Here is a 21,729-nt window from a genome sequence, read left to right on the forward strand (position 1 = left end):
GGGTTAAGGATTGGAACAAATTGCACAGAGAGGTTGTAGAGTTGTTATCCTTTCAGATTCTCAAGACTTGATTTGATGGGGCCCAAAGCAATGTGATCTAACTTTGAAGTTAGCTCTGTTTTGAGTAAAAGTTATGATTAGATGACCACTAGAGGTACTTTACAAGCTAAATTTTCTATGATTCTTATGTAGTACCCACAGTCATAGAATAAATAAATAGCTGAGCTGATTTCAGTGCAATTTTTATGAGGATGATATCTCACAGATTGGTCACATGGATGAAATGTGTTGTACTTTTTTCACCTGTAAAATGTAATTTGGTAGGTCATTTCAACTTCATGTTATGAGGACACCTTTTGAAAAAGTAGGTAATTTTAAAAAGGATTTTTTTTTTTGCTAATGAAGGTATAAACTTCTATACTTTAAGATGATTACAGGGAATGAGTATCTGACATGTGAAACACCGACCTCAAAACCGACTTCTTCAGTCAAGGAGAGCAACACGGAAACATCTGTAAAGAAAGGTTGTGCCAAAAGACGACAGGTAATAAACCCTACGCATACAGCCCTTAATCCAGTCTACAGTGACCTAGATTAAAAGATAAAAAGGAAAGTTTTATTTTTTTCATTTAGCATGTTACAGTTAAAATGGGGAAACAAAGCAATCTGGGTAAAATTAACCTTAACCATCGATTATGTTACTGTTACTTCAAGCGTACATTTTGTCTCCTGCAAAAGATCCTACTAAAATGAAAATGTTTAGTGATGTTACTGAATGTAAATATGTTTCTGAAGCAAATTTTCTGATACACAGAAAACGGTTTTATCCTGCCCAATATAACTGGGCTTTCTTATTGGCTCTGTTAAGTGTCTCATCTTAAGTGCTTAAAAAATTAAGCAGATGCTTAAATTCAGCATCTGCAGAGATGAGTTCCAAAAAGCTATTTGTAATTTGTTCTGGGTTTTTTAAAAGTTATATTCTCTTAATTATTTAATGTATTTAAGTTGTTGTTGTATTACTAGATGGAGTCAGCAGCAGCAATTAGATAGATTCCTAATATGAATTTATTTTTTTTAATACTTTTTCCTCTGGATGCTGCTGTAATGATAATAGTGTGTACTTTTAAATTCCTCTTCAAAATATTTTTCATTATTCTTAAATACTGCTTTTACCTACCACTGGGCAACACTTGTGTTTCTAAATATCAGTTCTTTAAAACTCAGTTGTATCTTCCACCTCCTTCTTACAACCACATTCTCTATGTTTTTATCCCCTACAAATCAGGCCCATTAGAAGGAACAGCTCTCAAGTGTCCAATGCTCAGTACAATTTTATTTTCTTATATAGATATATATGTATTATTTCTGCTAGTAGCCAACTGAAAATAGCGTGCAATAACTACAAAATAAGCCAGGAGGAAAAGTTGCGCACACTTAACTCCCTTTTCACCCAGGTTCCCTTGCCTTTCGTTTTTCATTTCAAGCGTGACCTTTTGAGGTCTCATTACCCATGCTTGATCTGAAGTGCCTTTGCCTAGTCACTTGTTGCACTATATAAACTTACCTTGTCAACATCCTCATTAAGTGTTGATTAAGAACTTAAGAGTATGCATCTATAATTCACATTCTTCCACTTAATTTGCATTTGTTAACATTAAATTTCATCTGTTATCTTTTTGTTTTGTTATGCCTTTAAAGCCAAATACAAGATGGTTCTTTAACTTTTAATGGTAATTAAAAGAGCACAGTCTGTGCTATCCGTGCAGTTCCGAAAGGGCCAGTAGAGCAGCCTCAGGGGCTGGCTGCAGGAACACGCTCATACCCTAGAGCTCAGGCTGCAGCAGGGAAGAGAGGAGTTGGTGTGGGAAACGCCAGCCCAGCTGCTCTGAGCTGTCCCCATCCAACTGCAGCTGGGAAAGGCCCTTCCACAGGGCCACAACTGAGTTACAGGCCCAGCACTGCGATGCTACAGCAGTAAAGTCAGGAGTCAGTCTCATAAAGGAGGAAAGAAAAACAGCAACTAGAAATAACTGTGTTTATAAGAATAACAACCCCAGGGGTCTGACTACTGAAGGGAGACTTCCACCATAAAACAAATCAAGCGCTGAAGTCCTTTGCCTGCCACTGGGAATGACTCAGCCACACTAGGGCTTGTGAGCATGGAGCTAGCTCTGCAGCTTGGGCAGACTGGACAAGCAGAGAGCTTGTAGCTGGTCTAGCAGCACTGCTGGGATGGGGAAGGGGCGCTGTCCCGACCTAGTCATGAGTCACAAGTGCCCCATTCCATTCCTCTCTCCAGGCAGGCTGTGAGTAGCATGGGTACCAGCCTGAGCCCTGCACGGTACTTTTGGGAAGCAGCAGGAGACAGCAAATTCTCACTGTCTGCCTACAACACTGCCAGTGCAGCACTGCCACTGCTGGAGCCAAGTGAGGTGGATGCACAGCTCTAGGGAAGCTTCAGTTGGAGTCTCAGGAATAGGAGAGGGACTTGTCTATTAACTGGGGTAGGGATGGACTGTCCATTGCTCATTAGTCTGATTCCTCCTCTCTCCAGATTAAAATGCAATGGTACTGACTGGGGAGAGTGCTAAATATTTCTCTGAAGAGTAAGCCTTTGTCATTATCTCAAGTTTGAGTACCAAAAATGATCAGTTGGGTTTGAAAGTCTTGGTTGCCAGCATGTGAAAGGGTATTTTCAAAATAGCTCTGGTTTTAATTATGTATCAGCTGCACATATAAATGTACTTTAAATTATATTTACGTTGGAAAATAAAAACTTTTATTAGTTACTTCTCATATCATTCAACTAAGCATTTCACTCAGGAACAACTTTTTAGTTGTTCCTACAACAACTTTTACTTTTTAAGCTGTTCCTACAACAACTTTTACTTTTTAAGCTGCTAGCTTAATATTACTGCTTTGTTTGGGTTATTCTTTTTTGCTTGTTTGTTTTTTTGTTAACAGAAAGAAGAAGGTTGTTCAAAGTTAAAGAAAGCCAAAAGAAGTAAGCCTTCTATTTAGGATGTTCTGGAGTACTGAAGAAAACTCTGGGTATGCTCATTACAAATTTTAAATATTTTTCTTTATTAAAATATTATCACATATCTATAATACTTCCTACTCTTTTGGATCATGATAATGATATCAGCTGTCTCCAAAGGAACCACTTTAGTAAACAAATGGCTTCTAGAGCAAACTAATGAGGTAACAGAAGCTAAGAATCTTGGGTTTATTGGATACTAGCGAATAAAGCTTTACTCTTTTTTTGTTGCGAAACAAGCAATGCAAAGGCTTTTTTTTGTGCTGCTGAGTTTCATTTGAATCTGAGCTGAAGTTAAAACCATAAATCATTAACATGAAGCTATGTATGTTATTTAATACTATTCCATGATAATGTGGTCCCTAAATGCTTTCGTGGTGCTAAGATCTAATCCAAGGACAAAATGGTCTGTCATACAAAATGAGTAAATTTAGTTTTGTGACCTGATACTTCAACCCACATCGTGGGTGGTTGTTGATAATAGTCTTGCAGGGTAAAGCAGGGTTTTCCTTTGAATATTCCTTTGAATAGTAAGGATACATATAGCATATGAAACCCACCAGTTTTAATGACCTAATGCCTATCACAAATTACCAGTAGTAAAACATGCAGGAAGGAGTAGCCCATACAGTTCACTGTTTCAGAGATAAATAGAAGTGTATTTATTCAAAAGGAAGTACTGATGTAAGCAAGATGGTCACAACAGACATAACAGCATAATGTATATTATACGAGGCAAGGAAATATACCTACATATCTGACTTTTGGCTTCAACATAAGTGGTAACAAGTAGCCAAATGTGCATTTTATCTCAGAGATGCACTATGTCTTTCCTTTCTTTGCATGGATAAATTTCCTCCAGTGATCAGTTTCCTACCAGTTGTCTGCTTTCCCTAAGAAAGTCCATTGTATGGATGGAAGCTTTCCATATAGGACCTTGATACTTCAGTTCAGCATATCCTGTTCCTGGGTCTAGCATTTAATCTCACTTGCTTCAATCCAGGCAGGTCAGGCATGGTCCTTCTTCAGAGGTGATCTGTTTTAGCAATTCAGCATGGATATCTGTAGGTCCAAAGTCTGTGACTTTCACTGAGGACTTATAAACAGAAATGATGTCTCTGAGAATTGGTTAGAACTTTACTTTTTTTACTTAAATAAAAACTCTAACTTTTTTCTTATTGGTGAATTAGATGCCACAGGGTCAGGTTGATCATGGTAGGTGATGCTTAAACCCTGGGCAGGAAACATGTCTTTCATAAAGTGTTTAAAATATAGTTTCTAAGAATCCCGTTGGTATGGCTTCTTCATTGATGTTGATGACTTAAAAAGAAAACCAGAGCTAAAATAACTTCTGCTGATGGATCGGTGCCTACAGTTTTGATTCTGAAAAGCTTTGCTCTGAATTTCTTCATTATGTATTATTACACGTGCATTCAAAGTGCATGTTTTCACTTGAACACTTGAGAATTACTTGTAAATTTTCAAATTTACTGTGTGACAAGATTTATGGGTGAGAAGGTTGTAGAATGCAATTCAGTGATGTAGTCAATGAGAAGGAATTGGATCTATAATTCATGAAAATAAAAACATTTTTTTTACAATTATCTTGTAAAAAGGGTCAGGTTTTATGACTAACATGTGCCAAGTTGCACAGCCTCTTAACTTGTCCAGGAAATAACAGCATAATCCTAATTTTCTTCTTTGTTTTGCTGGTGCAAATAGTGCATGTGTTAATAAAATCAAGAACATGAAGCAGCGTGAAAGAAGTATTTAAGTATTTGAGGAAGTTGTACATTTGATTCTGATACTAAATCATTCTCATTAATTCTGTTTTTACCCATACATGGACAATCCCCCACTCTCTGGCGGAGGACTCAGGTTTTACTTTGGCATAAAAGGAGTAGCTAGGTATTAAGCATGAGTTTGAGATACTCCTGGCCTGCACCCATGTTTAGAAGTCAGGAATATGCTGGGTATGTGGTTCTTTTTCAAGGCTGCAGATTGGGTCAGTGGAACCTCCAAGGATGCTGGGGTACCCAGCCCATGGGGTTTGGGTAGGATATCTGCTGCTGAATGAGCTCTGTAGAGTCTGTTGGGTATGTTTACTCGATTTCCATTGAATTTAATGGGAGTTTTGACATCTAGCACATATATAGACAGCTAAATGTAGGTGGTCTAAGAGTTCAAAACCATCCCAAGAGTCAGACTTGAATAGTTATTCAGGTAGCCTTCTTATACTTTAAATAAAGACCTGCATGATTGGAGTTTTCAAAAGAGGTTTATAGATTCTTTTTAAGCTATTTTATATTTGCTATCAAGTGAAAATAAAAAAAAACAAAAACAACAGTCTGGTTTACTGCTTTGCTTTGTCTTTTATTAATGAAAGTCATCCAATCATTTTTCAAGGTAAAAAACTACTGTGAAAGGGAAGTTTGGTTTCTAAGACCAGTCAGAAGAGCAGAGCTTTCAAAGGAGAGTATATACTAGTACAGAAAAATGATTTAAAAGAACAAATATCGGTGCTAGAACAGACATATTCAAAATAGCAGTGCTGAAGTTCTAATCAGAAGGCTATGGTACAGAAATTTCAACAAAGCCAACTTTCAAATGCTTTCTTGAAGTGAAATATTAGCCTAACATAATACCTTTTAAGATATCATATAAAATATAATCATTTGAGCTGGTTTTATGAAGAAGCAGTTTTGACTTAAATTTGAAAATATTTGCATGGACATTGTGTACATGGTTAAAATATTTGGGATTTCATAGAAAAAAGATTCTGAAAATCTTTCAGTGAAAGTCTTTCAGTGAAAAAGCAATTTCTTTTATAATGGGGGAAAACTATTTTCCTAATAAAATCTAGAAGCAGAAATAACCTTTGGACTCTGTACATTAGTAAGTTGTTGGTATCTAAATACTTGAGACATACACCAAAAAATAGATGCTATCCTAACATTATTGCCATTATCCTATCCATTTTTCATTGCTGCAGAATTGTTCCAGGTTAGGGATAATCTAGTCTACTGCATGGTTGACCATTTGAAAATGCTAAAGAATAGTTTCTGAAGATTCTGTTTCTTACTTGCTTATAGAGTTGAGAATGTGGTTTGGCCACCTGATCTCTGCTCGTTAAGAAGGTGTGAATAGATTGAAGTTCCTTCTTCCAACACCACAACTGATTGTAATGTTTTGAGGGCTTTAAATTTAAAAAGCCAGACCTAAGAGGAAGGATAAGGCTGTGCATAGTACTGTAGATTTATCAAGGAGAGAATTCTCTCTTGGTCTGTGTAAAAATGCAAACATTTAACTTGAAAGGCCTAAATCCAAATTTTGTAAACAGAATGCAAATACAAATGTTGAAATACCGCAACTTTTGTTTGCATATTAACCATACAGTTCTGAGTTGTCTTTTCGTTTCTTTTGTGAGCTAAACTTTTTCTGTGTTTTCCTACATTCAGGTTCCTGGGAGGGCATTAACATACTTGAGGATCTCTGAGCTTTATCAATTTTGCTCTGTTTATTTCACATCATCAGTACCTGGTTTTGGATGAAAAACTGAGGGCTGAATCCATACGGTCAAGTGAATCCATGAATCAACAACTTCTCCAGGCAGTTTAGGTTAATAAGCCTCAAATGAATTAAAAATTTTAGCTAATTGTTTAGAGTTTTTTAATCACATAATGTCTGTCCTAATACTTGCTTACACACTTAATCACTCTTCCAAGTTATTTTGAAGTTTCAAGTCTGTCTTTTTATGTATAATTATATTTAATTCTTTGCTACAATGTCTGGGTCTTGTTTCATCAGCAAAATATTCCTAAATAACTTCTTGTCAAGTCAAATGGTTAGCAAATAAGTAGTACAATTTTTCGTAAGGGAATAATCTGAAGGCTGGTTTTGATTCCAGTTTCTTTAATTCTTGTTATAATTTTTAATCAATTTCCATTTTCAGAAATGAAACTGTTGTGTGAAAGATTTTTAAGTCTAATTGATAACGCTACTCTTCAGCAATTCATGCAAAATATGTATAGTTACCCTTTGAGTAATTTTATCAGAATAAATGTATCTTAAATGACCTACTTGAAGGTATAGTTACAAATATATACATATATAAGTTTGTTGACCCATAGTTGCTGGTTTTAAGTGAATATTATCGTGTTACCTGGAAAATAAGAATCAAATGTCACAATACTCAAACAATATAGAACTGTAATTTAACACTTGCTTTGGATATACATTTGCAAAACCCTTATCCTAAAGGAATTGATACAATGGAACTTTATGAAAATCTTTTTAGGTTTATATTGCCATAGTTGTATTTTTATTTACCTCATTTTTCAAAGTAGGGGTTTGCCCTACTACAATGACAACTTTTGGTTGGGTTTTTTTTTTGAATGGTGACTGCTCTAATTTAATGGTGCCACTGTTTAAAAGGAAGTGAGCACTTCAACAACATGTAATTTTCTCATAGGTAATAAAAAAAATACAAACCAACACAAGTATTACAAAAACTAGAGCTCATCAAGAAATCAAGTCATATTTACATTTTGTCTGGAAATTTGTATACAAAGCTACTTTTCAAATGCTGTGGATTAGTTATCCTTTCATAGGTTTGATTATATGTAAGTGATCTTTTTCTTGTCGTACAATATGAAAAAGCCTGTAGAGCGGTTGCATTTCTGTTATGTTATATAAATTCATCTGGTCTGTTTCCTCTTGTTGCTTTTTAAATGCTGCCGGTTGCCAATATTTGCTTTGTATTATAACAGAAGTAATTTTGGATTATTCTTGCATTTTTAAATGTTTACATCATTTTGTGTTATCTATGATAATACTCAAAATACAGAAAATGCAATTACTGCAGATCCAGTTTCTTCCATTTAAAATAAACAATTGAGTTATTCATTCATGCTAAATTGCCCAATACTTCCTAGTCTATGCTGTTATTCTACCCCACCCACCCACTCCTTGTAAATGTGTAGTAAGGTGTTGATGCTGAGTGGAAACATGCTGGGTGCAGGAGCAGTGGTGGAAATGCCACTAACGGGGAGGACGGATTAGTGCTGTGGCTGCCTTTGGAGGATTTGGCGATGCTGAAGGGACCTTCGCTGCTGCCTTACCCTTCACTGTTTATATGGAAGGGGTTGTGAAAGCCCACCTCCATTTCTCCTTTTAATCGGTTCTTACTGACTGGGCAGAATACCCTCGCTTCTGGCAGGTACACGAAGCTGTCCAAGCACAGGAGCCCTCGGTCTCTAGGATCACCTGCAGCCTCCCTGTGTGACGTCTGCAGGCTTGATTTCTCAAGATTAAAGGAACAGACCCACCCACCTGCGCCAAAAGATATAAATGTACATCAGGAACAAGTGGAAATGTAAAAGGTTAAAACAATCTCCAGATGTGAGAAGTTGCTAAGAGGTCAACTGGCAGAAGATATCACCTGCTCTTTGAACCCTGCTGGGTTTTATAGTGTTTTACAGCTTTTTCATCAGTTTTCCAATCATCTGATTCTGTGTCCAAATTGATTCAGATTTACATTCGCCAGATTTACTTTCGCCACTGTATGAGAGAATTCAGAAAGTATTTGTTGTGTTGAAGTCCTCGTAATGAGTTCACATTATTTAGGACATACACACTCCCAGAGAGTGATCTTTTCTCAAATATTTTCATAAGTTGACAGCGGTGTTCTCCTCCCTCGTCTTCACAGATGTAAGCCGGAGGGACTACTTATATACTGTAAACTGGCATATGCTCAAGCGCTCTGTCAAATCTGAACGTAGAAGTTTACAAATTATTTTATAGCTGCTTATAACTGCAGGGAAGATTGCTGTTTAGTTCTTTTGGTGCCAGTGTCACACCACCGTGTGGTTAATAGTTGGTTTAAAAATAGGCAGATTAAGACCTCTGAAAATACTATGTCACTATATCACAAACTAATTTAGTAAATACAGCAATTTAAGGACTTTGGGCTGCTTGCTGATTTGCATCAACATGCTGGTCCTAGCTTCATGGAGAACCATAAATTAAAGAATTCTGTGGCATCTCTTGTGCCAGTTCAGGAAAATTATTCGTCCCAGCCCTGAAGACGATGCAGTACTCTGTCTCCGCAAAGCTGTGTAGTTCTGCTGGCCCACAGGCAGCACAGAGCAGCAGCTCAACCTCTCACCTAAACATTTGCAGCCGGGATGAGCAAGTATGTTTTTCCTGGGATCTGCGCAGAACTTGATGCAACCTCTAAACAGCTTAATCCCCCCAGGGTAGCATTAGAATCTGGGACAAAGCTGTCTAACTTTGCTGGAAAATATGTGAAAATTGTTCCCAACAAGCTTACAGTTCCACCAGGAACACACATAGCTTCTTGCAGTGATTTTTTTGTTGTTGTTTGAAACAGTAAAAAAAATTTTCTTATTCAACCCAATATGTAAAAAGGATTTAAGCTTGCTCCAGTGAGAGAAGTTCAAACGGATTGGAAGTTAATATGTCTGATCTTCCTGCAGGATGAAGCTGGGTTCAAATAATCACTTTCGAGAACAGATACAGTTTTGTTCCACTGTGAGAGCCGCCCAATACATGCGTAAATAATATATATGTATATGTGTTAAACCATGTGTATGTGTATACACACATGCATACATATAGCTATGTTTCATTACAGATGTGTAAAAAATATGCAGAGTATGTGTAACATGAAAAATATTCTAATACAGACAGTTCAGGTTGGGCAGGAGCACTTGGTGGTTCCTTGTTGCCAGCTACCAGGAGGTGATGTGCACAGGATAATTTTCATTTTGTCATCCTGGTTCCCCTGTCAGAATCCATGACACAGAACTCCGTTTACATAAGGGACTGGGTTACCAAAGCTTCGCTGGTTTAGTAGTGTGCTGTGTCTATCAGTGTATGAGCTTAATTAAGTACTATTAAACCATTAACTACTATTTAAATAAATCAGCAGCGCTGATAGTTGCAGCTTGCAGTGTGGCTGTGGTATGAAATCTCGGGTGATGCCACCTTAGGAGTGAAGGTAAAACTTTCACTCTTAGAATCATAGGTAGAATTGTCTAGGTTGGAAGAGACACTTCCCAGGGCAGCCTGTTCCAATGCTTGACAACCCCTTTGGTGAAGAAATTTTTCCTAATTTCCAATCTAAACCTACCCTGGCACAACTTGAGACTATTTCCTCTTGTCCTATCACTTGTTACTTGGGAGAAGAGATCGACCCCACCTGGCTACAGCCTCCTTTCAGGTAGTTGCAGAGAGCAATAACATGTCCCCTCAGCCTCCTGTTCTCCAGGCTAAACAACCCCAGTTCCCTCAGCTGCTCCTCATAAGACCTGTGCTCTACACCCCTCACCAGCTTTGTTGCCCTTCTCTGGACACTCTCCAGCACCTCAATGTCCTTCTTGCAGTGAGAGGCCCAAAACCAAACACAGTACTCAAGGTGGGGCCCCACCAGTGCTGAGTACAGGGGGACAATCACTCCCCTAGCCCTGCTGGCCACACTATTCCTGATGCAAGCCAGGATGCTGTTGGCCCTCTTGGCCACCTGGGCACACTGCTGGCTCGTGTTCAGACAGCTGTCATTCAACACCCCCAGGTCCTTTTTTGCTGGGCAGCTTTCCAGCCACTCCTCCCCAAACCTGTAGCATTGCATGGGGTTGTTGTGACCCAAGTCACTTGGCCTTGTTGATCCTCATATCATTGCCCATTGATCCAGCCTGTCTAGATCCTTCTGTAGAACCATCCTACCCTCAGGCAGATCTTCTATGTGCCAGGATCTACCTGTTCCAACGCATCCGTCTGCGCAGTGTAGAGGAGGCAAAGTGTAGAGGAGGCAAAGTGTAGAGGACGCACCTGGGAGGCAAAGGGGTCACCTGGGTAGATGATCCAAAGTTAAACCTTGGCATAAATAAACATAAAGCCAGTGATTATGTGCTTTTCAGCTTGCATTGTCCTGTAAAATGCATTTCCCTTAATTATGCATGCTATCGCTGCACAGATTTTAGCAAGAATAAACGTTCGTCTTACAGAGCAGCTGGGCACCCATCTCAGTTCAGCCAGAGAAGAGTACCAGGGAAAGCCACTAAGACTGCTCAGCGCTGAAGAGCTTTCCGGAATAAAAATTAAAAGGCTTATTCCATTGGGAGGTGCTAGCAAAAGATACCTGTGCCTACACATCTAAAACAGGTGCAGATACCTATTTAACTTTTTCTGTTACATTTTTTGATTGTATTATGCAGCAGAATTCTGTTTATTGCTAATGGAACTGTGTGGCTCTGGGATAGGTCAAAGCAGAAGAGGTAGATGAAACAAAATTCAACCTCTGCTGGAAAGGGGAAAAAAGGATGATAAGCCATAATTCAAAATGATAGTGTGTAGTTTTCATTCTTCAGAAGAAAAAAAATATCAGAAAATTAAATTCATTTCTTTTTCTGCCATTCATACAATGGAAAATAATATGGAAAAAAGAAAAACCCACTGTAAAGCAACTATATTCTGCAGCTTACTGTGCATCTTTTAACATATGTGACCAGCATTGTAAGGAACAGAGACTGGGGTAAATTCAAACATTTGTTAACCAGGAAATTTCCATAGTGCCCTTTCTATTGAAAGACAGACTTGAGTAAGACTCAGTTCCATAAGTTTTTATTTCCCGGGAGATCAGATGCTTTGAAGGCTGACGAAAGCATTTCATTTCATACCAAATTTCACAGCTCCTTTAGGAATGCCCTCACTAAAATGCCACCCAAAGCGAGCACTTTGTCCTACTGACCAAACATGGCCAATTATTTGGCAGTCTTATAGTACTAATTAGATATTCTGCTTCTGCAGTATTTTTAATTTAGAAAGAATAACAATGAAATCCGAATTCTGGATTTCGGTGAGAGTAAATGCATTCCAGTAATGGAAAACACATAGCTCCCAGTACCTGGGTGCCCGGCCAGCCCAGCTTGGTATTAAGCATACGTCTTCATTAATTCTCATTTAGAGATTCATCGATTGATGTTAGCAGCATAAGCTCAAGTAGCGTAAACCACCATTCAGATGTAAAGGGAAAAACATCAGCTCTGGGATTCCTCCCGTACTGGGAATACTGGATGTGCACTTATCCTTGGGCTGTTGGCATGCATGTGTCTGCTGAAGTCCGAGGCCCCGGCTGGGTGAGGGGCGCTGTGCTGCACTGCACTCCCTCACGTCCTGCACGCCCCCGGCAGAGCCAAATCTGCCGGCCTTTGGGTCAGAATACTGATTTTACCTACTTTCCCAGGCTTTTTCTGGGCCAGAGGGAGCCGACTGGGTGGAAGCGGGCAAGAAGTTGTGGTAAATCACAGCAACGCTCCTTTAGGAATCTGGTTTGCATGTTGGACATATGACTACAGAGATTAATTAATTTTAAATAAGACCAAATTAAAAGGCAAAAAGCTACTTACTTTCTGCATTGTTAGTCGGTGATAATAATCTAGCAGGAATTTATCATAACAATTATGCTAGGAATTTCAATACACTGAATGCTGTACACATCTTTGTGGAGGAAAGTTCTCATCTGCTTGGATCTTTTCAAATATTACTGGAAAGTTTAAAAGGTGCTATAGAAGGAGGCTTTTTTCTGCTTCGCAGCTTAAAATATTTTTTTTTTTTTTCCAAACTTCAGTAGAAACCCCCCTATTTTTATGCTGTCGTATGGAATTTGTAACCCAAGACAGAGATCTAAAGCAGTCTTATTGGTGATTGGGAAGGAGAACACAGAGTGGAAGATCTCACAGAGAGTTTCTGTAGACTAAATAGAAAAATAAAGATACACAGAAGGAAAGCTTTCTGGTGAAATGAGCCCGTTCCCCGATACATCGAGGACGGAACCGTCTAGCTGGAATCTCATCTGAACATACTCGGTTGTGCATCAGTGATGAGATAACATTGAAAGTATGCATCATTAATTTTTAAGACAGCTACTGTTAGAAGGAAACTATCAGACTTTGTGAAGAGTGTAATAGACCTGTCAGGGCTACATTTTAACACCACAACATTTTTATTTTCATGTCTCTGAAGAGTCAGTATCTGTTTAAGTTACAGCAACACTCATTTATTGTGCAGTTTCACACAGTACCCAGGGGAAATTTGATGCAGAGTTTATCTCCTTCAAATCAACTGCACATGCCTATTGCTGCATAATCAGGGCAAGTATTTTCAGAATAATTCAGAATAATAACATAGCAGCCTTTTAACACGTTCATTACAAAAAAAAAAGCTTAGCATAGAATGCACCAAGTGGGTTTTTTTATATTTTTGGGAACACAGGATAAAATATTTATGCAGTAACTCACTATTTCATTAAGAGATAATATATTTTATTATTATTTTTAGATACAACAGTCATGTAAGCTCAGAAGGTCTGTAAAAATTTGGAAGTCGCATAGCATCACTGGGTATGACACTGGCTGTTCTGATAAGCTTATACTCAACCAGACAGGAGAGACACTTAGTTGGAGGTACAGCCTGCGGATAGGAGCAGAGTATCAACATTTATAACTGGTTATCGGTCACCTGATTCCCATCGAGTTCTTTATACATTTAATCGTGTCTCCCTTTATGATTATGGCAGCAATTCTATTAAAGCGAGTTAATTAATTATACTGAATTCCGTGTCACTTTTGTCACTCCCCTCTCCCACGAGTGCATGCATCCGCAGTCCGAAGGCGTAGCATCTCTCTGCTTGCAACTGAACAGGGGTCTTCCCACCTCTGCCTCGTCAACTACAACATGCTTACAACTTCAGTGTGAATAATGCACTTTTGGGAATCCTCTGTGGAAAGTCATTAATGTCCTTCTGAGTCACGTTTGGGCCAGCAACAATTTTCATACAGTTTAGGTCATTTCCTCTTGCTTAATAGGACAGCTGTGATTAAATGCATTCAGAGCATCAGAGCTAGGTGTCTTTTGAGAAAGGAATCTAACGAGAGTTGAAATAAGCTTTATTTTTCCCATTTTGGTCTTTTGAGATTGAGTTATTTCATTCATAGCCATACACACTAGGTTTCTTTTACCGTTTCCTTCTAACTTTTGTTCTTGGGGGGAAAAAATATTTTGACTTAAAATAAGACTGTGAGTGTAGGTATTTTGCTCATATATTCGCTCGTGTCTTTTTTACCTTTGTCCCTTCCATATCAACTTCCATTGCTTCTTGCTTGTGCTTATGATGTGTTGTCCCACAAAGCTACATGCTCCTGTTCGGGATGATGTTGCCCCTTACTACTTTTCCTCCTGCTTTGTTCCCAAGTGGGTCACCCACGGACACAGTCCCTCAGGCTGTCCATGCCCCAAGGTCTCTCTGTTCCTCTCGGCACCTCCCTGGCCAGCAGTGCCAGCCCAGCCCAGTGGTGGCAGGACCAGCTTTGCCCGCGGGCAGGCATCCCTGGCAGGACGATATGGCTGCAGCCCTGGTCTGGGTGCTGCGCTCAGGCAGCAGGACCCTCTCTCCCATCCCTCAGCCTCCCCCCTCACACCTGAACACGGTTTCCTGTTCCTGCACCGGTTGTCAGACGGCCACTGAACCTGAATGTCCCCCATGAGCAGCAGCAGGAGAAGTGGGTGGCAGGGCAATGGGGCTTGTCTGCACCTCGTGCGCCTGTAGCTGCAGAAGGCACCTGCCGGGCTCCTGTCCTCAGACTCAGCCCCTATGTCATTTCTGAGCAAGCCAGTGCTTCCCACAGCCACTACATACAATGTCAGAAAAGATCTTAACAGGGATCGTCTTTGTTTGAATGCAAACTATTTGCTCTACGGTTAAGGCACCTGCCGTGCTCCTGTCCTCAGACTCAGCCCCTATGTCATTTCTGAGCAAGCCAGTGCTTCCCACAGCCACTACATACAATGTCAGAAAAGATCTTAACAGGGATCGTCTTTGTTTGAATGCAAACTATTTGCTCTACGGTTCTGACCCTGCTCGGTACCCATGCCCTGGCCAGCTGGCTGCCTCCCCTGATGCTCTGACTCCCACCCCTCCATTTCTCCATCCCAGGCTTGCAGTGTTTATCCAGGCTGGTTGATGGCACCAAACGAGCCGCATGGAGCTGATTCTCTCCTGGGCCAGGCGCCAGCTAATTCTGTCTGTGAGCGCATGCCAGAAGACTATTTCCAAGCATCCTGGAGTGCCCCACAAAGTCAGGCAGTGCCAGACCCTCCCACAGGGATCGCTCTCTCCCACAGTCTTACCCCAGTCCCATGTTGTCTTAGTTTCCCAGCCAGAAACCTCCATCACTAGTAAGTGTTTTCTTACCCCTGCCTTGGCTTCCACACCTATATCAGCTCAAGGAAAGGTCCAGGGAGGACCAAGAAGTCTGCCGATTGTCTACTCTTCCAAGACTTGCTTTGAAGGGACCTTTGAAAGAAGGACCTTGAGACTTGTCCTTTACAGCAGTGGCTTTTCCAGGGTGCAAGGGTGAGGGGACATGCCGCTGTTTTCAGATGGACGATGCTTTTTCCCTGACTGCACCACTGTCTTGCTTCTACCTCCTACATCTTTTCATGCCTAATGATCAGCGATCGCTGCCAAGAAGTGTATTCCTCCAGTTGTGTGTATGGATATCTGGAAAGTGATCCTGTGGCATCCCAAGATGGGGTGATGGATATGCCAGCAAAACCACCCCATCCCTGTCAGAGCTCGTGTTGACACAGAAGCCATCTAACAAGAAAGTTTGTGATAGCTGTGCCTACTGCCATGGGAAGCTTGGTTCCCGTTAGGCACTACCAGACCTATTCAATGAGTAGGTGTATGGAAGACATGAAGGCTAAGAAAACATGGAGAAGGTGGATCTGTGACTGACACTAATCAGTCGCCCTGCACAGTTCTACGAGCACTTAATTTGTCTGTTTTCAAGCTTTTACTCCTTCCCTCCTTGACTTCTTAAAGGGGCCATCCTTCAAACTTACTCTTAATGACACCCCCAATCACAAAATGCCCTGCAGTGGGTTTCCTTGGCCTCAGCATGGTCTCTTGCTTCTTTAGAAAAGCAGAGAGCCTTGTTTGTGCTTCTCCTGCTGTGGCAAGTCTTATCACAACCGTCATGGCTGGCCTGGGTCCACAGTGGCTTCCAGGACATCCCACACTGGACCAAGATTTCACAGGACAACGCAGCCAGGAGAGTGCACTTCTTTGTAGCCCAGTTGCATAGGTCTGAGCAAAGCATGGGAATGAGGAAAGCAAAGGTGTTTTTAACTGGGGCAATACCAATGCACTCTGACCTTTGCAATGGAATAAAGTCTGCAGCTGTGCAGGTGCTCAGGGAAACCTGAGGGTACTGATTGCTCCATTCAACACCAGCTTCTGGCTGCCGGTGGCTAGTGCAGGGACCTCAGGACGGGGTTTCCCCTTTTTGTGTTAAGTGGCAGTGGGAAACAGTAATGTAAGCCAAGCAGGGCCGTTTATGTGGGGCCGCATGGTCAGGGCCCTGGATGTGTGCAATTTGTCCAAGCTGGGAGAGAGCTACAAGGGCCTGGGGGGCAGACCCCATGCTCAGGGTCTGCCAGGGTGCCCTAAAGGGCTGCGGTGTGGATGCAGGTGTGCTTCAGCCTCAGCTACCCTCAAGATTGACCTAATAAAGGAGTATAGAGGTGGCCTCAGAGATGAACTTCTGCTAATTAAAAGTCACGAGAGTTTCCCATATGTAAGATTTGGCCCAAAACTATTCTTAGCACTTAGGGAGTACATTTTATTGCTCCGAGTTTGTGATTAAATGGGGAAGTAAGTTCTCATGCCCCTTTCTCTCCCATTTATCAGCATGGCTGTGTTGAAACTAAAATAAATGACCTTAGAAAGGTGAACTTTATGTTACAAAAATACTTGTACAGTATGTATGGGAAGCATGTGAATATTCCTGAAATATGATCAAAACAAACCCCAGATGAGTTGAAGAGATTGAAGTAACATTATCTTTCCTTTATTCAACCCAAGCAGAATTTAAATCTGCTGCAGGCAGTCTCTAGAAATAGCACTTAATGCGATGCCAGAATATCCTGCAGAAAAGGTGCAGCACATTAATGTGCGTGGATTGTCTTTGATTTCCTTTAGCTGTGTAAAAGGGCATAATCAGATAACTGCACTAATGGTAATTGTGTAATCGATTCATTCACAACGATTAGTTAAGTGCAGTGTCATTCTTCCATGGTGGAGAGCAACAGAGAGAAGTTAGGCCATTATCTCAATTACTAAAATAAATCTTGGCTAGTTTGTTTTGTAGGGCTCTTTGAAACTTGTATTTGAAAGATGACAGTAACTTTCTAGAATAGTATTTTGCAGATTATTTGTGGGGATTTTTGTTTGTTTTTTAATTTTTTTACATTTCCTGCCCTTGCCCCTGGGCTCTCCGCCTGTTTTTACATCTCTCTGGGCTTTGAGGTTGGTGGATTTACAAAGCATTCTTGTGCTTGTCTCAGGTTTTCAGTATGACCTTATGGTGCCATCCGTCCGAACCCATCCTGTAAACAGACAGCAGATGGATCCATCCCAGCACAGTGACATTAACATGGGGGGATGACACGAACAGTTCTTGAATCTGAGGGGACTGTGTAGAAGAAGCATTTCAGTCAAAGCAGTAAATCATGAGTTAGCATTGAGAGCAAAACTTCCATAGGTTTCAATGGATGCAGACCCACATTTTTTTCTTCTTCTCTTTGCTGTTTTCTGCATTTTTGAGTAATTCCTGTTTCTTCTGGGCATCTGAGGCCTCAGTTTTTCTGTCCATTCTGATTTCAGGGTAGAGGTGGCAGAGAAGAAACAGCTTTCTCATGAAAGTACAGCTATTGAATGCCATAGTTGGGTCTTGAAAGTTTTTCCCTTTGGGTTTCATTAGAGACAGGTGAAGCTTTGAGTTTTATTTCTTTCTCTTTAGTCAGCCAGACCATCAGCTGGTATTTCTTTTCAGCTTCCAGTGCTGTTCTGGCCTACTCCTTAGACAGTGGATTTCTCTAACTTCATAAACAGACACTTGAGGTAGGCAAGAATGCAGATGTTCGTTATACAAAGCAGAAGAACCAATACGTAGGGTTTTTTTTATTTTGCCAATTCTCAATAATACCTGCCTAGAGAAATATTAAAATAAAACCATATGCTCATATAGTGCTCAATGACTTTTAAAATGCTATACAAAAGACTAATTCACTGTCAGTTTTTTATCTAAATTCATTTAAATAAATGTATAAAATGCTTACGATTAAAAATGCTAATAACCCTTCTTGCAGAGCATTTTGCTTGAGCGGATGTAGCTTGCCAGTGCCGGACCCTGGCTTACCCAAAGCTGTCTTACTTCATGAGAAAGACATTGTAAGAGTAGATGGCTGGAAGCCAGCTTCAGGCAGATTTAATTGAGAAACAAGTGAGAGTGATTAGCCATTGGAACAAACCCGGGAGAGAAGTGGAGGGCTTTCTATGTCTGGATGTCTTCAAATCAACAATCAAAGCTCACATGGAAGAAATGAGTAATCAAACAAACATTTTGGGGGCCTCAACAAAGGGTAACTGTACGAAAGCCTGTGATCTACAGAAGATTACAATATTTAATGATTCCTTCTGGGCTTAACTCTGAGTTCAGGGCAAATTAAAATACTGATAACGTGAATGTGACTTTCTGAACCCTGAATTCCCTTGCAGATCTTTTCTCCAAGTTTGCCAAACTCTGAACGTCCAACTATTGAGTGAGTATGGAAATAATTTTGAAAAAGCCCAGTTTTGAAAAGTTGCCAAGAAAATCATGGGCCCACATAATACAGTAGACATCTGTAGGTGAAAACGCACAGCAGAGAGAAGCTGTTTTGATCCAGATGGGACATCAAGGAGCCCAACCCAGAGACGGTCTGCCCACCACTGGCACTCGTTGGCCCAGAAAAACCCTTGGTGACCTCAGGTGTCAGCCTGAGGTAATTCTTTGACCTGGGAAATTATTCTAGATGGACATCAAATGTAAACGTTGCCAGGATTTGATTGTCTTCGTGCTTTACAAGTCCAAGGACAGAAAAATGGATTGACCAAACTGACTTGTAAGTTATCACCAGTTCTCTCAAAACATATTTTCCATCTAAGCATTGACTTATGTGAAAACATTTTATCGTTTGATAAAACTGAGCTGTCAGGGGTTAGGGTACAAGAACAGGCCAATACATGGGAAGCAAATCGTTACAAGCACTTATTGCATTAGATGATTGTGGAGATAGAGTCTCCACTCCAAGACCAGCGGACAGATACCTCTCAGGACTGCTCAAGGAGTGCTGGAAGCACATGTAGCCCACTGCCATCACCCCTCCGTGACAATAACTTCAAGAGAAAGCATAGAGTTCATCACCAGTCAGTATTTACAATATCCATATGAACAGTGACACATCTTCTGTCCGTACATAACAAATGAATGGTAATTAGAGGGGGAAGAATTCAGTAGCTTTTCTTTCTTCAGTAAATTATTGTTTGTGAGATATTAGAAGAGCTGCAGCTCTTTTAACCCATTTTTATAACGTTTCTCTTGCAAAATAAGCAGATATGAGTTCTAATTTCAGACTAGCTGTCTAACCAGTGGGTTGGGTTTTTTTCAAAATTAGGAAGAAAAATTGGTTCCTTCGCTGAGTGGATTCCTGTGATCTAAAGCCGCAGTGAGATATTTCCCCTGTTATCAGTATGCAGCTGCTTGCTTTAAATCGCTAGCTTCTGAAACGCTTTTTCCTACATGCCTGAAATAGAATATTTCATGTGGAAATAAATGAGTTTGTGAAACCCTTTTAATTATTTTACTTCAGTGGAAAGATTAAAATCTCAGTCTCTTTCGCTCCACATCCATGTTGTACCTTCGAAGAATATAAAAGAGATTAATCATTTTCATGCCAAATACAGAACAAAGTCTTTTCCCCCACACAATCTGAAAGCCATCAAATTCCCCCGCCCACCTACTGTGTGTATGAGGTGAACGTTGTCAAGTACAAATTAAGCATCTGATCTAGCAATTGCCTTTGAACATAGTCTTACAGATCCGTGCCGGCTGCGGTGGGGAATCGCAGGCTTGATTCGAAGCCTGCAGAGCGCTTCCCTAGCATGCTGGGGATCAAGCATCTCAGAGAAATAAAAAGGCTCTGAATCTGCAAATATGACCCATATCTAATTGTAACTTAAAAAAAAAAAAAAAGTTACTACCTCAATTTCAGAAAAAAATAAACATCATTTAACAATAAAATGGCCTGATGAGGTTTTGGAGGGGAGGATGTACTTATCTCGAGGGGCTGTTTGGGAATCAGGCAGGTGAGAAACTAGACCTGAAGATTTGGGACTTCTTGAGTTCGTACGGTCTTGTAGCACCGTTTGCTCCCAGTGAACATGCTAAGCCTTCTGCCCCGCTCCCAGGAAAGACGGTCACTGGGAATAAATTAAGGCATGAGGGCTTAAATGTAGCCTACTGGTCCTGGGCTACAGCTGGTGAATACCACGGCACACACTGCAGAGCTATGAAAAGCTTGATTGCAGTTTGGTTCGCTGTAATTTGCACTTTGTATTTGTACTATGCATTTTAAATCAGGTGTGCATTAATGCATCAATTAACAAGAATGAGCAGCACAGAGTGTCGAGCTTTTTATAAAGACTTACTCAAGGCTAGCTGATTTTTAATGTCTGTGTTTAGTTGCAACTGAAATTACAGTAATCAAAATAAAATTATATACAAAACAGAATAGGAAGCTTTTACATAAGAATGGGCCAAATGATACAACAAATGCCAAATTGATTTCTAATGCTGGTTCAAGTAAAATGTTTATAAAAATTACTTATGCCGTGATCTCAGTACTGAAAAATGTGAAGATTTTGTTTATTAAAAAATACTTCAAAGCTGTTAATTTCTCTGTTAATGGAGGGCATGCCCATATTTATAAATATTACAAAAAGAGTGACACTAAAATTGGGAGTTTCTTTTATGCAGCATAGTAAGCATCATTCATAACAATAGAGCAATCACGATTGTTATGGGGAGCTCTGCACGCTCAAAGTCCCTGGTTCCCAAATGGTGAGTGTTGTCCGAAAATCATCATTTGCATTGGGGCTTCTACAACGCTGCTTTTGCAAAAGGGTTCTGGAACTTGTGCAGTCATATGCTTTGAGGCAGGACACAAATTAGGGCTACTCATAGGTATGAAAATTTTGGCATCTGCAGGACCACCCCTTTTGCTGAGCAGCCAGAGAACAACAGATCCTAGATTTTAAGCCTAGTAGAAAACTTAGCAAAAAAACCCAAACCAAACCAAAACAAAAAAACTGTATTCCAGTGTCATTTTTGTGTTCCTATGGGTATTTCTCAAAGGAGATAGTTTTCTGGGTATTTTGGGTTGGTCTTTTCTTTTTTTTTTTTTCCCAAAAAAGATTTGGTTTGATTAATTGGTATTTCTCATTCTTTAAAAAGTTGCTAAAAAAAAATCAAAAGCAGCTGGCTATGGAGGCTTTACACACGAAGTAATACTTAAAGATCCTTGAATCCAATCCTAAGAAGCACTACACTTCTCTAGAGCAATTTATCCTCAGAATCTTCTATAATGTGTGGTCAATTGTCTGTTTTCCCTGGCTCTGCTCCATGCCTTCGAGTAATTTATCTCCCAAGCTCACTCAGTGGCTTCAACTGTGAACAGATTTCCTGCAAAGTTTCAGCTTCTTCCTGTGCCCCTCAGGTATTCTGGGT

General features: G+C 40.2%; 1 protein-coding gene across 1 annotated transcript in view; it reads left to right on the forward strand.

Annotated features, from left to right (window-relative positions):
• Nucleotides 1–3,021, forward strand: part of LOC104287221 (chromosome unknown open reading frame, human C18orf63) — a 15,209-nt gene extending 12,188 nt beyond the window's left edge. The window contains exons 12-13 of the mRNA XM_009885895.1: nucleotides 428–544; nucleotides 2,965–3,021. Coding sequence (XP_009884197.1) covers nucleotides 428–544; nucleotides 2,965–3,021 — 174 coding nt within the window. The remainder of the gene's footprint in view (nucleotides 1–427; nucleotides 545–2,964) is intronic.
• The last annotated feature ends 18,708 nt before the right edge of the window (nucleotides 3,022–21,729 follow it).

The sequence above is a fragment of the Charadrius vociferus genome, unplaced genomic scaffold (genome assembly GCF_000708025.1).
Source record: "Charadrius vociferus isolate BGI_N301 unplaced genomic scaffold, ASM70802v2 scaffold195, whole genome shotgun sequence".
NCBI classification, from domain to species: domain Eukaryota; kingdom Metazoa; phylum Chordata; class Aves; order Charadriiformes; family Charadriidae; genus Charadrius; species Charadrius vociferus.